Source organism: Hemicordylus capensis, chromosome 4 (assembly GCF_027244095.1).
Source record: "Hemicordylus capensis ecotype Gifberg chromosome 4, rHemCap1.1.pri, whole genome shotgun sequence".
In the NCBI taxonomy this organism is placed as follows: Eukaryota; Metazoa; Chordata; class Lepidosauria; order Squamata; family Cordylidae; genus Hemicordylus; species Hemicordylus capensis.
The window spans coordinates 94042249-94058328 of NC_069660.1; the positions used below are offsets into that span (position 1 = coordinate 94042249).

A 16080-nucleotide genomic window follows, 5' to 3' on the forward strand; every position below is an offset into this window, starting at 1 on the left:
AAATGCATGGAGGACAGGTCTATCAATGGCTGCCAGTCTGGTGGCTGTGGGCCACCTCCAGCCTCAGAGACAGGATGCCTCTCAATACCAGTCTCAATACTCAATCCCAGCAGGAGATAGGGTATGCACATACCTCTTGTCTGTGGGCTTCCCAGAGGCATCTGGTGGGCTACTGTGTGAAACAGGATGCTGGACTAGATTGGCCTTGTGCCTGATTCAGTAGGGCTGTTCTTATGTTCTTAATTTCTCCAGTGCTCCACAGTGCATTCTTCGTATATGTTTTGCCTTCTGTTCTGATGGTGTAAGCAGTTGAGAGAGAGGAATATGTTTTACACTACTAAAAGATTTGGACTGAGATCCATAAGAATGGGTAATGCACCTGCGCAAGGATCCACGCGGTAGCATGCTGCAGCTCGTCAAAGCAACCAAGCCCCACCTACACTCCTTCAGCATGCTATTTAAAGGTGGGCTGGGTGCCATGTTCTTCAGTTCTTTTCTGACCGCCGTTGCGTGCAGTCCTCGGGCTGTTGCTCCTCGTCGGATTAGTTCTTCTTTTTCTGAGTTTATCTGCGAAAGAGATTTACAAACGGATTATTGGTTTTGACTGGAATGGCTCTTGAACTTCTCTGGTGTTAATTGTGTGGAACAGCTTTTGAACTTTTCTGGTGTTATTTCTGAATTTGGAACAGACTTTGACAACAGTTTGGATCACCCCTAAAATGGCTGAAGAGAAACCGACCTTCAAGAGATGCCCTGGCTGTAATGCCAAGCTCCCTTCAAAGGATCTCCATGATTTGTGCCTAATCTGTTTGGGGGAAGAGCACAGTGTCTTCTCATGCAAGATTTGCCTGTCCTTCTCAAAACAAACCAGAAAAAAATCAGGTTTTATGGCTTCGTGCTGCTATTTATGACAAGGTTGTATGTCCCTTGAAGTCGATGGAACACTGCCCTTCAGCCTCAGCATCAAAGGCTTCGATGTTGACTCCAATGCATCCTCCTACTAGGCCACAACCATCGACATCGAGTTCGGCACTAGCTTCTTACCAGATACCGAAACTCTCATCGAAGACAACAAAGGAAGGTTTGAAAGCAAAGAGAAAACATTCAGACATGGAAGACCCTCGTTCTTCTCATAAATCAAAAACATCCAAGAAAATAGGTCTGATGAAGGAAAGAATACCATCTCCTTCTGAGCTTCAACACCTACCTTCGAGACCTTCTGCAATCGAAATCGAAAGCAACAAGCATTGTTCAACATCAAAGGCTTCAACTTTGAAGGAGACTGAATATTTGAAAACCGTCAACTGAACGGACATTGTCACCCAAACTGTCGACATTGAGAGCCGCTTTCTTTCACTGCCACTGACACAGATATATTGGTCGCCCCCATCTACACCTGCTGATCGACATCAAGAGATGCCATCAATATTGACTCAAGCTACTATGACACCAAAAGCTTTTCACTGAATACAGCTTTCTGTTGGCATAGAAGCTAGTGACCCCTCGATGTCAGACAGAAATACCAACCTTTGATATTGAGGAAGAAGACAGGGAGGCAGTGTTGGATACTACAACAGCACACATTTTACTGTCTATCTTAGATTTAGCTCCAGCACTCCCTGAACTTCAACATTCAAGGGTTTCCCTCAAACATCAGAAACGGGGACCCCGAGGGAATCAACAACTAGACGACCCCTAACCCAAGAGGCAATGGGTATGCTTCCAGCAGCAGACTTGGCAACCTCGCCATGGCATACCTGTGGTTTTACACACTCCTCAGCTGCAGGGGAAGCACTTGCATCATTGGGAACTAGGTCCCCTGGCTTCTCCTAAGGTTTCCAAGAAGATCAGGAAACTCTGGATAAGTCAGCTGCACTTACCAGACAACAGTTAAATATGGTCAAACACTTGGATGAGTCGGAGTCCTGTTCTTTGGCAGCAGCAATTTCACTACACAAACACGCGTGGCTTCGCTTGACAGATCTGCACGGAGATATAAAAAAAAAGGTTGAAGGATTACGTTTTGACGGAAAAGGCTTATTCAATGAAAATACTGACTCCACTATGGAGAAGATGAAAAAGTTGAAATTCACGGCTAAGACTTTGACTATGAAACCCACCTCCTCCTATGTCTCCAGATACCTCCAGTATTCAAGACAAAAATCCATGTTGAAACAAGAGCGTTGGGATTTTAGGAGACAGCATCAGCCCTACAAACATCCTTTCCATGGCAAGGGAAAGCAAAACCAGTCTCAGCGCACTAAGCAACCTGAATCTCAGAAACACCTTTGAGAGTCAGGACCACCCATTGTCCCTACTAGACTTCTATCTCTTTCCACCATTGGGGGCTACAACACCTTGGCAAGTAAGCAACAAGATCTCTCTCACAAACTCTATCCTCGTGCCAATGACCAACATCAAGTTGGCACGCACTGCCCCTGCATGGCACTACATAACATCAGACCACTGGGTCCTGAAGATCATATCTTCAGACTATGCAATAAAGTTTAGAAAAATGCCAAAGTTTACAGGGATGAGTTCACGCAACCCTCCCAAGCATTATTGGAAGAAATGAAGGCACTCCTAGCCAAGGGGGCTATTGCCCCAGTACAGTGGGTGCACAGGTGAGTGGGTTTTTACTCCTGGTATTTCTTGATCCTGAAGAGAGATGGCAGCATATGGGCTATTATGGATCTGCGCCACCTGAACAAGTTGTTCCATGTGAGAAAATTTTGCATGATAAGAGTTACAAGAAATGCTACCTCTTCTATATCAAGAGAACTGGCTGGTGACGCTGGATCTCAAGGACACATGTTTCCACATTGGCATCAGGGAACAACACAGAAAATATCTCAGGTTTGCAGTAGGAATTCAAGTGTACCAGTACACAGTCTTACCCTTTGATCTTACCACCACCCCAGTGTATTTACGAAATGTTTGGCGGCAGTGATAGCTTACCTTCGGACACAAGGCATACCGATCTATCCTTACCTGGATGACTGGCTTCTGAACTCCAAAGACAAAGAAGAGTTACATTCGCAAACGATATACATTCGATCTCTTCTCCAAGACTTGGGGATCCAAGTCAATTGGAAAAAGTCCAAGGTTTAGCCAATGTATCTCTCAAAGCGCATTTAGCTGCATTATCCTCTAGACATCCAGGCTATGAGGAAAAGACTCTCTCTTCACACCCAGAGAGTAAGGCTTTCTTAAAAGGCCTTTTAAACCTGTATCTACCTGTTTGTAAACCTGTTGAGCAATGGAGCATATCCTTAGTCCTTTCAACACTAACAGAGACCCCATTTGAACCTATGAGTTCTGCCTCCATCAAACTGGTCACTTTGAAAACTGCTTTTCTGTTAGCTATAACCACAGCTAAACGTGTAAGTGAATTAACAGCTTTGCAGATAGACTTGCCATACACTAGAATCTATCCTGATAAAGTTCTAATGCAAATGGACTTGGATTTTCTCCTTAAAGTAGTGTCCAGCTTCCACCTCAACCAGGACATTGTTCTCCCTACATTATTCAAAGACCGATCAACTGCTGGCCAGCGTGGTGTAGTGGTTAGAGTGCTGGACTAGGATGGGGGAGACCCAAGTTCAAATCTCCATTCAGCCATGATACTTGCTGGGTGACTCTGGGCCAGTCACTTCTCTCTCAGCCTAACCTACTTCACAAGGTTGTTGTGAGGAGAAATTTGAGTATGTAGTACACCGCTCTGGGCTCCTTGGAGGAAGAGCAGGATATAAAATGTAAAAAAAAACCCCACAAACAACTCCATTAGAATGGGTGATGCACTCCTTAGATGTGCGTACAGCACTGTTATACTACTTAGATTGCACTAAGCACTTCAGGTCCACCAAAAGCCTATTTGTTTCAAAGGCTCTGTAAAAGGCTCCTGTATTTTCTAGGCAGAGAATGTCCAGCTGACTAGTGGAACTCATCCTGCTAGCATACAAGACACAGAATGTTAACCACCAGAAGCAATCAAGGCCCACTCTACCCTTGCCTACGCTTCTTCAGCTGCACACCTGTTGGAAGTAACCTTCACGGACATTTGTAAAGCAGCTACTTGCTCCACTGAGTTACCTTTTGTCAAGCATTACACCACAGATGTGCACTCTGCTGCTGAGGCGAGCTTCGGGAGAAGTGTTTTAAAGCGGGTTGCAAAAGCTACTACTGCACCCTCCTCCAAGGGGAGCTAGCTAAACACCCATTCTTATGGATCTCGATCCAGATAAACAGGTTGCTCACCTGTAACTATCGATGGATCTGGTAGAGATCTGTCGATATCCATAAGACACTCCCGGACCACCCCTCTGCAGTAGTGTTATGCTATGTGTGTATTGAGTGTGCAAGCTATTCTGCTTTGATGATAAACTCACCTGTTTCCAGATTATTGTCCTCCATGGCGGTTGTCCAAGAACTGAAGAACATAGTGCCCAGCCCACCTTTAAATAGCATGCTGAAGGCGTAGAGGCTTGAGGGTGGAATATTGTGGAGAAAGCAGTTGAGATCTCAGTTAAGACAAGGGGTTTGGGATGGTGAGGGAGAAGAGAAGGTAGAGATATTAGGGTAGGAACTTAGTCAATATATATTTGAAGCTGAGTCTGCAAAGAGAGAGAATCAGTTGTATACATTAAACAAGTACATGACCAAGTTACAGCTTTTATGCCAATAAACCAGTCTGGAATTTAATGACCAGAACAAAGGACTTTACCATATTGCATCACAAAGAAAAACTAGCATATTAAAGCTTGGAGAGAGATATCAGAGAAAGGGAATGATTAAAAGTACTACTTGTGGTGTGTAAATTCATCCTACTTCTTCCCTTTGGCAAAATGATCTTGCAGGTTTTTTTATTGTTTCAAAATTCTAACCAGAGGTGACAGTGGGACGCAGGAACTATAGTTGTACACAATGGGAAGCAAAATCTTTCAAATCATTTTCAGTTCCCTAAAATTCATTGATCTCTGGCCTAAGATACACACCTGACAGCACTCAGTTAGCACATGTCTGCTTCAAAGTGTTCCTTTTGTATGTGCAAAGCTTTCAGGTTTCAATTTACTAGTCTCCTGCTGAGCTGCATTCAAATGCCCTGTCAGAAATGATAATTATGGATTACTACTAAAAAAGGGTGTGAATTCCTTTACTTTCCATATAAGCAGCATTTTTGTAGAGGTGACTGATAAGTCTAGCTTGAGTTAAAACAAATCATATACATTTTATGCAAACAAACCACCCTAAAATTCCTTTTGTTTTTTTTTGCTTTCCATGCATGATCTGTATTTTAAGTAGCTGAAGTTGTGTTCTAGTTCCGTTTTCAGCTGAAATACTGAACTGATTAACTGAAGCTGAATCCGCCCCCCAATGCAGATGGGAGGTCACATGTTTGAATTGTCTTATCCATCATAATTCCTTCATTTAGAAAATCAGCACATCAGGGAGAAGGCCAGGCTAGAACTCGTCTCTCTAAAGTGCTGACTGTCTGTTGATGTGGTGGAATATTCAAACCACATATATTCTGAAGCAGGAAGACTTCATTATATGCTTTTAATAAATCTTTATGTTGGTTCTCAAAGAGATCTGATTTACTGAAGGTTCTTGGGAGAAGTTATAAAGTATCGGTAACTAATAAGAATACATTTTAAAAGTAAGAAATGGCTTATTTGTTCACTTGCTCTAAGGATTAAATTCCACTGCATCTATTTTAAACGCAGAATTGAGTAGGGGTGCATATGCATATATGTAACCAAGTTACTGTCTGAATGGCCAAGAGGACAAATGTTTTCATTTTGAGTCTCTTGCAGTTCCATTTTTAAAATAGCATAAGATCTTGCCATGCACAAGTCATATTTGCCTATTACTGTCAAACAAAGGAGAGAGGAGAGTTGGTATTGTGGTAAAGGTAAAGTGTGCTATCAAGTCGATTTCGACTCCTGGCGCCCACAGAGCCCTGCGGTTTTCTTTGGTAGAATACAGGAGGGGTTTACCATTGCCACCTCCTGTGCAGTATGAAACGATGCCTTTCAGCATCTTCCTATATCTCTGCTGCCCGATATAGTAGCAGCGGGGATTTGAACTGGCAACCTTCTGCTTGTTAGTCAAGCATTTTCCCACTGTGCCACTTAAGGTGATGGTATTGTGGTAGCAAGCTTGAATTATCCCCTTTTGCTAAGCAGGGTCTGCCCTGGATTGCATTTGGATGGGAGATTACATGTGTGAGCACTGTAAGATATTCCCCTTAGGGGATGGGGCTGCTCTGGAAAGAGTAGTTGCATACTTGCATGCAGAAAGCTCCAAGTTCCGTCTTGGGAGATACTTCTGCCTGCAATCCTGGAAAAGCCACTGCCAGTCTGTGTAGGAAATATTGAGCTAGAAGACAGAAAGCTGCCTTATAAGGAATCAGACCATTGACCCATCTTGCTCAGTATTGTCTACACAGACTGGCAGCAGCTTCTCCAAGGTTGCAGGCAGGCGTTGCTCTCAGCCCTATCCTGGAGATGCCAGAGAGGGAACTTGGAATCTACTGCTCTTCCCAAAGTGGCCCCATCCCATAAGGGGACTATCTTATGGTATTCACATGTAGTCTTCCATTCAAAGAGAACATCTTCTTCATTATGAGCCCTGCCACCCATTGAGGTCATCTGGAGAGGTCCGTCTCAGGTTGCCACCAGCTCGGCTGGTGGCCACATGGGGATGGGCCTTCTCAGTTGCTGCCTCAAGATTGTGGAATGTGCTCTCTACTGAAATACGATCTTCTCCATCTTTGACTATTTTTAAAAAGCATTTTAAAATCCCCCTCTTCACCCAAGCTTTTTTAGCTTTTTAAATGTTTAGGTTTTAATCTGTTTTTGATTTTTAAATTGTTCAAATTGTGTTATGTTTTGTGTATGTTTTTAACTTGTTCTATGTTATTGTTAACCGCCCAGAGACAAAAGTTTGGGACAGTGTACAAATTTGATAAAATAAATGCAAACCAGGGCAGATCCTGCTTAGCAAAGACAGCTTCCTATCTTCCTAGGTATGTTCCTAAATGATTCTCCTTTCCATCTTGGTGGAATTTTGGTGATCTCTACTTCACACAGAGAATCTGCATGGTGCAGATCTCATTAATAAATAGTTTTTAAATACAGTAATAAAATTAAAGAATAATAATTAGTGTGCTGAAGTTTTCTGACAAGTTTGAAAAATGATTGTAATCAAAAAAATGTGGTGGGGTGTGTTTTTTAAAAATGGGTTTTTTAGATGTTTGTAGGTAGGTAAGTTGAAATTAGTATGCTTTAACATAGTTTGTTGCTGTGCACAGTAGCAAATAGGAATTGTGCAAGTCTGATTTTAATTTTTGATTAGCATGTATACCCACTGAAACAAATTGACTCCTTCTGGTTTTATAGGTAATGTTGTGGGCAACTTAGGACATTCATTTTTCAGCCAGAGTTTCCTTAGCAGTAAGGAGCATGGTGGCTTCCTCTATGTTATACCTGCATATCAGTCACTGCAGGACTTGGTGCTCCCCACTCCACCATACTTATTTGGAATTCTTATCCAGAAATGGGAGACTCCATGGGCCAAAGTATTTCCCATCCGATTGATGCTGAGACTTGGAGCTGAATATAGGTGTAAGTACTATTTCTTTTCGATGGATTTTTCTCCCAGCATTGGCTCCATTTACATAGAATTGTTAAGAAAATAATGTTCATTTAGGCTTTTTAAAATAGCTGTTAATGCCATTATTCTTAGGTCATTTGTAAATGTGATTCATTTGGCTAGATGCACTCTAGTAATTATCCACATTGAAGTAGTTGTTCTTTGAAAACATGGGGGGATGGAGCAATGGGAATAGCCTTTGTTTTCAGAATTGTATTCAGTGGCACTTTTGCGTGCATACCCCTTTCAGAAATACAGATGGACCTCTTTATTTGCAGGTCCGTTCTTACCTATAATTGTGAGTACGGAAAGCCTGAATAAAGAAACCTTACCTCTATGGGAATCTAGGGTTGGGTTCCTAACAACAACAATGCCAAAAAAGTGGGAAGCGGGGAGAAATAAGAGTAGAGCTGTACAGTACCTTGATTTCCAGGGCTCCTGAAATGCCCCTCCCGAATGTTTTTTAAAAGAGCCTCAAAATGGCTCTGTGCTGTAAAACGGTGGCTGGATGTGACACCAGAAGTTATTTCCAGTCACTTAGCGATCGTGAATAGGTGAATTTTGGCCTATTTTTGTACCGCGGATAATGAAGCTGGGTCTCTAACACCTGTCCGTAGATATGTGGGAGCGTGGATAATGAGGGCCACCTGTACCTGTAAACTTGCAGTTTCTCATTCTCTGAGTGTGTCTCTGTAGTGTGCACATAGGAGCTCAGAAGTTGTTGCTGGAAAAGGCAGACATCTTTCCAGCAGTGCACACTGTGCCAAAATAGGAGGTTGGAAAGTGCATTTCTCTTAATCAGCCATGGACCAGCATAGCTTGATTGGACACACATTCTTTGACTTTGCATGGGTTGGATGTGCTAAAACACACATCTGTTCCCTAATAAAGAGCTGACATGCCCTCAGTCAGTCAGGTTAGAGCTGTGAATGCCAGCTTTCCCAAATGCTTTATGCAAGAAATACTAGTTCTACTTTTTGTGACAGTAGCTTATTTAGAATAGGAAGCAGGAAAGTCCTTCTATCTACAATTTTACCCTTTCTGGATCAGTAGTACATTATATGAATTGAATATTACTGTTTATATAAATACTTCTGGTAAAATTTCAAATCTCCTACATGGATATTGATGCTGAACATGGCAAAGCAAGCCCATGCAAATATTTAGCATCCTTGGGAATGCAGTGTTGTTTTCGCTATGTCTAAATCAAGCCACCATTGTGTATCACTGTCATAGAACAGTAACAGGCAATTCTGTGTTCCTTTGATCCTCCTCCTACCAGTTACATTTCTATAGCTGATGTCCTAACATCCAAATCAAACTTCTTTTGAGTAAAGTTTTCAGATGATAGATTTGAATCTGATTTCTGTTTTTAAAATGTGATGTTTCCTTAGTGTATCCGTGCCCACTTTTCAGTGTCAGATTTCGTAAGCCATTATTTGGAGAGACTGGACACACAATTATGAATCTCCTTGCAGTAAGTGATTGTTACAAGTTTCTATATCTTTTGTAGTCATGCAGTAGGGAAAGGATATATGTTGTGTTCTTTCCACTACATATATTGGCATAAACATTATTTTGACACCTAGATTTCTTAATCTAGCTATTAAATATTAGACTTTATGCAATGAATAGCCTTCATTCCTTTCTGAAATGAAAAACACAAGATGTAGAGCAAAATACTAAAGATGTGTTTCAGATGTCTTTGAAGATTTGAGCTGGATCTATATAGCTTGTAGACATACCAATGGAAAATACTTGCCTAATCAACTCTTGTAAATAGTTAGTTAAAGTCGTTTTCCATCTTCTTATCTTTTAAAGCCAGTGCTATGCTTTGAAGAGCCAATGGTAGCCTGAAAAAAGGACACTGCTGCTCTCTCGAGCAGGAAAAAACACTGTGGGGCTATGCTATCAGCATTTATAGTGCTAAATGAAAAAAAATGTTGCAGTAGCAAGGCAGGGGGGCAGTCAGGTGTGTACTGTCGCATTTCTGCTCACTCAAAAGTAATTTCTGTTTTCCCCCACACTGCAAAACCGCTTGACATAATCTAATATTTGGGTACCACTCAGACAACCATCTTATTTGTATAATATTAGTTGTCACTATTGTTTGTAGATCCCCCTTTGATTTCTTGTGTTGCCTCTGAAATCAAGGATATCAATTTTTATAATCTTCACAGAATAATGAAAAACATTATCTCCACTGAATAAACACATTATTTTAAATAACTGTATTTCCACACTGCCTTATATTTTCTGTATTGTTAACACTTGAACTCTCAGTGGTAATTTAGTTGTTTTGTGCACTGACAGGATTTCAGAAATTACCAATATACATTGCCGGTTGTTCAAGGGTTAGTGGTTGATATGGAAGTGAGGAAAACCAGCATCAAAATTCCTAGCAACAGATATAATGAGGTATGTGTTTTGAAGCCTACTCTCGGAAATGGAGCAGCAGACCTGAGAAGGTAGCAAGCTTTTCTACAATTTATTTCTTCTTCAAACAAAGAGGAGGGGGAGATTTTGAGGTGAGAGGTCCCAGTCTCTGTGTCTGGTTTTTGCAGCTTTTAGTTTATCTCTTTCCTGGAGAGAGAAGCCAGCTATGGCTGAGGTGAGTTGCACCTTGTGGGAGGGGCCACATTCCTGTTGAACCTGGTTGCCTCAGTTTGAAGCCACATCTCTACATAAGAGGAAGTGGTCAGGGAGATCATTAGGGGTATAGAGAGATGGGTCTGTGATCCACATGTAGTCATCAGTGTGACTTGCCTGCCTGGTGCAAAGGTTGCGATCATCACGCAGTGTCTAAATAGGCTGTTAGGCAGTGCTGCGGAGTCAGCTGTTGGGAAATGCAGTTGGGAAGTCCTGGAAGCCAAATTTAGGCTGATAGGTTGCTTGCTTTATTTATTTATTTATTTTCTAACACATTTTTATGCCGCCCCAAACCCCCAAGGTAGCATTCTCAGAACTGCAGGGCCAGTGAGACAGGTAGAGCCGAAGGGTCTCAATATGTGGATGATATGGTGGTGCCAGGGAGGAGGAGTTTGGATTTGTTAGGCACTGGGATACTTTTGGGGCAAGTGAAGCCTGTACAAAGGGACAGGCTGCCCTTGAACCAAGATGGAACCAAATTGCTGGCGATTAAAATAAAAAAGGTCGCAGAGCAGCTTTAAAAACGTTTCCTGGGAGATAGCCCATAGGAGCTGGGCAGTATCTGGTGTGACAAATGATATCCCTTAAGGTGATTGATTGATTAAGTACTGTCAAGTTGGTGTCGACTCTTAGCGACCACATAGATCGATTCTCTCCAGGATGATCTGTCTTCAACTTGGCCTTAAGGTCTCTCAGTGGTGCATTTATTGCTGTCATAATGGAGTCCATCCGCCTTGCTGCTGGTCATCCTCTTCTCTCTCCTTCAACTTTCCCTAGCATTATAGACTTTTCAAGGGAGCTGGGTCTTCGCATAATGTGTCTGAAGTATGATCGTTTGAGCCTGGTCATTTATGCTTTGAAAATTCTGGATTGATTTGTTCTATGAACCATGCGTTTGTTTTCCAGGCTGTCCATAGTATCCTCAAAAGTCTTCTCCAGCACCAAAGTTCAAAAGCATCAATGCTTTTTCTATCTAGTTTCTTCAAAGTTCAGCTTTCGCATCTATAGAGTGTCACGGGGAAAACCATTGTCTGAACGATTTTAATCTTTGTAGGTGTAGACATGTCGCGGCATCTTCAATATCCTTCCCAAGGTCTTCATTGCAACCCTACCAAGTGTTAGTCTGTGGCGTATTTCTTGATTGCTGGATCCTTCACTGTTGATGGTCGATCCTAAAAGAGAGAAGCTATCTACCACTTCAGTCTCTTCATTGTCAGTTCTAAGGCTGGTTGCTGTACCCACTGTCATTAGGTTCACATTTAATTGTAGTCCTATTTTTTGCTGTGCTCCTTGACTTTCATTACTAGAGCTTGCAGATCATCTGCATTCTCAGCTATCAGAGTGGTGTCATCAGCATAACGCAGGTTATTGATGTTTCTTCCTCCAGCTTTAAAACCACTCTCATCTTCTTCCAATCCAGCTTCTCTCAGTATATGTTCAGCATATAAATTGAATAAAGGAGGAGGAAGTATACTGCCTTGTCTTACTCCTTTGCCGATCTGGTTCCAGTCTATTCTGTCTGGACTGTGGTTTGCTCTCTAGGTTTCTCATGAGAACAATGAGATGTTCTTGGACACCCATTTTCCTAAGGATATTCCACAACTTGACATGGTTGACGCAATTGAAGGTGTGAGGGTGTAAATGCTTCAGATAAACCAGAAGGGGACAGAGTAGACCAGATAAAGAGTAGACCGAAGGATGTGCTAGCTGGGCAAAGAGACCAAATGGCCATAAGAAAGATAGCAAAGACCAGGTAAGAGGTTCAGCATATAGGTGCTTATATGCCAGTGCCAGAAGCCTCTGAGCCAAGATGGGTGAGATGAAATGCTTGGTTACTAATTAAAACATAGATATAGTGGGCATAATGGAGCCATGGTGGAACAATAAGAACCAGTGGGACACTGTTAATCCTGGATATAAACAATATAGAAAGGACAGGAAGGGACAAATTGGAGGTGAAGTAGCACTGATGTTAAAGAAGGGATAGACTCTAACTATCAAGAAACTCTGTGGCTACAAGGCTTGAAAGGAAATGTGTTACTAGGGATGTGCTATCACACTCCTGACCAAAATGCTGATAGTGACTGGGAGTTGCAGAAGGAAATCAGGGAGGTGTCAGAGAGACAGTGTTGCAATAATGGGTGACTTCAGTTACCCACACACAGACTGGGTAAATTCACATTCAGGTAATAACAAAAGGCCAAATTTCTAGATATGCAGAATGACTGTGCCCTAGTACAGTTGGTCATGGAAACACACACAGAGAAGACAACCTTGGACTTAATCCTGAGTGGTGTACAGTACCTAGTGTGAGTGTGAGATATCAGTGTTATGGAACCTTTAGAGAATAGTGACCATAGTGTGATCAAATTCAGCATACATGTGAGGAGAGAATCACTAAGGAAGTTGAACACATATACTTTGAACTTCAGATGAGGAAACTTCTCTAAAATGAGTTTGAAAAGAAAATGGAAGGAATAATCAAGAGAGTCACTTCACTCCAGAATGCATGGAGTTTATTTAAAACCACAATAATAGAAGCCCACTTAGAATGTATACCAAAAAGGAAGAAAGGTACTACCAAGTCCAGAAGGATGCAAGCATGGCTAAAAGTAAAGTCAAGGAAGCTATAAAGGGGGAAAGAATTCTTTCAGAAATCAGAAGTCCTGCCCAAATGAAGAGAACAGAAAGGATCGCAAACTCTTGGCAGAAGAAACATAAGGAGACAAGGGAAACGAAAAGAGAGCTTGAGAAACATTTAGCTAAAAGCTTCAAGGGGAATAACAAAAACTTCTTTAACTACATCAGAAGCAAGAAACCTGCCAGGGAGGTGGTTGGGCCATTAGATGACATGGGACTGAAAGGGATTATTAAGGATGATATGGTGATTGTGGAGAAGTTAAATGAATACTTTGCATCTGTCTTCATGGCGGACAATACTGAGCATTTACCTGTCTGAACTGAGTCTCTTAAGGACAGAGGTGATGAGAGATGATGATCTAAACTGTAAGCTGCTTAGGTGGCCAGATTTGCAGATGACAGCATACTATTTAGGGTTGAAACATCAGATTGTGAGGAGCTCCAAAGGGATCTCTCCAAACTGGGGGAGTGGGCAACAAAGTGGCAAATGCAATTTAATGATAGCAACTGTATAGTGATGTATATTTTGGGGGGGGGGGAACCGAGGTTCACATATACGTTGATGGGGTCTGAGCTGTCAGTGACTGACCAACTGAAGAATCTAAGGGTCGCAGTGGACAGCTTATTGAAAGTGTCAACTCCATGTGCGGCAGCTGTGAAAAAGGCCAATTCTATGCTTTGAATTATTAGGAAGCAGATGGAAAATAAAATTGCTATTACGATAATCCACGAATACAAATTGATGGTGCGGCCACATTTGGAGATCTGTGTACGTCGGTTCTGGTCACCATACCTCAAAAAGGACATTATAGAAGAGAAGTTCAGAAGAGGGCAAGCAAGATGAACAGGGGCCGAGAAAGTTGATAAAGAAATTTTTTCCTCCCTCTCTCACAACACTAGAACCAGTGGTCATTACGTGAAACTGATTGCCAATAAATTTAGGACCTACATCTCAAATAGTTCTTGAATTCCCCAGATATGATTATTGCAATGGGGCTAACTGTCAGACAATTATTAACTCATTTTCTTGCCTTACAAACTCTCAGCCAGAAACTATTGGATTTGCTTCATTCTACTATCTCCCCTCCAGACTAAATGTAAAAGATTCTTTCAATGCAGCAATGGTCTCAAAATCCAAAATCTCGCTTTGCACATTGCTTGAAAATTTATGACATCGTGTCCAAATGAGTCTTTTTTTCAAAGGCCTTTAAGAAATCTTATCCCTGGCCAAGAGATTCTCAGCCCAGCTGTTAAAGTATTTAACCCCAATCACAATAAATTTTCCAGTCAAGACAAGTTTTATCTACCTTCCTCCACAGAGACGGCTAATTTACAGCCTCACAATCCCATTCAAGATGAACTGTTCCAACTAAAAAATAAACTGACTCCAGTTATGAAAAACATAAGACCGCAGCCAAGAGTAAAAGAGGACTAGTGCATAGCCTCAGTCTCCGGAAGTGATCTGGATCCGAAACAGTATATGGAAACTCGGCTCTCGCATGCCATCTCAAGAATTGAACCCCTCAACTCCAAAATCAGGCCATGCTTCAGGCATGCATAGCTGGTCCAACCTGATGGAGGTTACTTCTCCCCCCATAATGCTTATTGAAAGTGCATCTGTCAGACTTTGAGTCAGTGCTCCTTGCTTCTGACCCCCACTTTGACAGTGTTACTGCTCTTTGCCCCAGACAGATTGTCCATGCCACAGGCCCCCTGGTCCCTCCCTTTGATGCCCCCCCTTGGCTTATTTGATGGAGAACATGCAAGCCCTTGGAGAACATACAAGCACAGATCTTCCTGTGCTGGATGGGGTTACACTCCCCCAGAAGGAACAGGTACGCAGCTTGAGAGTGCTCTTGGATCCAGGCCTCACCATGGCATCTCAGGTGGAGTCTATGGCCAGGAGCACTTTCTATCAGCTTTGGCTGATTCGATAGCTGCGTCCATTCCTTGAAGAGAATGATCTCAAAACAGTGATGCACCAGCTGGTAACCTCCAGGCTTGACTACTGCAATGCGCTCTACATGGGGCTGCCTTTGTACGTAGTTTGGAAACTTCAATTGGTTCAAAATGGGGCAGCCAGATTGGTCTCTGGGGTAGCCTGGAGAGACCATATTATGCCTGTCTCAAAACATCTGCACTGGCTGCCAATATATTTCCGGGCAAAATACAAAGTTCTGGTTATTACCTTTAAAGCTCTGAACGGCTTGGGTCCGGGTTACCTTAGAGAGTGCCTTCTTCGGTATGATCTCCATCGCTCGTTGAGGTCATCTGGAGCGGTCCGTCTCCAGTTACCACTGGTAGATCTGTTGGCGACTTGGAACTGGGCCTTTTCTATAGCTGCTCCTGGTCTACGGAATGCACTCCCAGCAGATATCTGCAGTTCAGTCTCGCTGTCGGCCTTTAAGAGAGCCCTAAAAATTTATTTGTTTGGCCTGGCCTTCCAAGGCTTGTAAAATGTTGTTATTTTCTAAAAGTATTTTAATTAGTTTTAATTAAATGGTTTCAATTGTTTTTGAATTGTTTTTATATTGTTTTTAGCACTATGTTTTCAATTGTGTGTTTTTATGTCTTTTAAATGTTGTTGTACACCGCCCAGAGCCTCTGGATGGGACGGTTTATAAATGTAATAAATAAATAAATAAGTGCAGAGCCATGCAGCACCCCTTCTGCCTATAGCATCTCCTCGTCAAGAGGCCTGGCGGCAGAGCCCCACCCAAAGCCTTGAATCTGTGTAAGAAACCACCGCCTTACAGGGTCTGGGAAGTGGCGTATCTGTGGACAACTACCCTCTACCCTCATGGTGAGGCACCTTAGTAGCCCAGAGTTTCACCCTCCCAAGCTGGCGGATAGATGCATTTCCTCCCTGCTCCATGCCAACGATGCTGCAATCCTCTCTAGGACCCCCATATGTATCAAAAGAATGCTGACGGCTCTAGCTCAGTATTGCAGGAACGATCAATCAGTTATCAAAAAACTAAAGTTATGGTTTTCGCCAGAAGTCTCAGCCCAGCAGTATAAATGGCCAATTGAACAGGTTGCCTGTTTCAAATATCTGGGAGTGGTCCTACATGCCTCTGGCTCAAGAAAGGCCCACTGCAAGCATGTTGCCCTCATCGCTCAGAGGAGTTCCGCACC

At 42.4% G+C, this 16080-nt stretch overlaps 1 protein-coding gene across 5 annotated transcripts in view; it reads left to right on the forward strand.

The window, feature by feature from the left end:
- ZFYVE9 (zinc finger FYVE-type containing 9) overlaps positions 1–16080 on the forward strand; it is a 118181-nt gene that overhangs the window by 87377 nt on the left and 14724 nt on the right. For all 5 annotated transcript variants that reach the window (XM_053313642.1, XM_053313643.1, XM_053313644.1 and 2 more), the window contains 3 exons: positions 7401–7625; positions 9048–9130; positions 9967–10071. In XM_053313642.1, coding sequence (XP_053169617.1) covers positions 7401–7625; positions 9048–9130; positions 9967–10071 — 413 coding nt within the window. The remainder of the gene's footprint in view (positions 1–7400; positions 7626–9047; positions 9131–9966; positions 10072–16080) is intronic.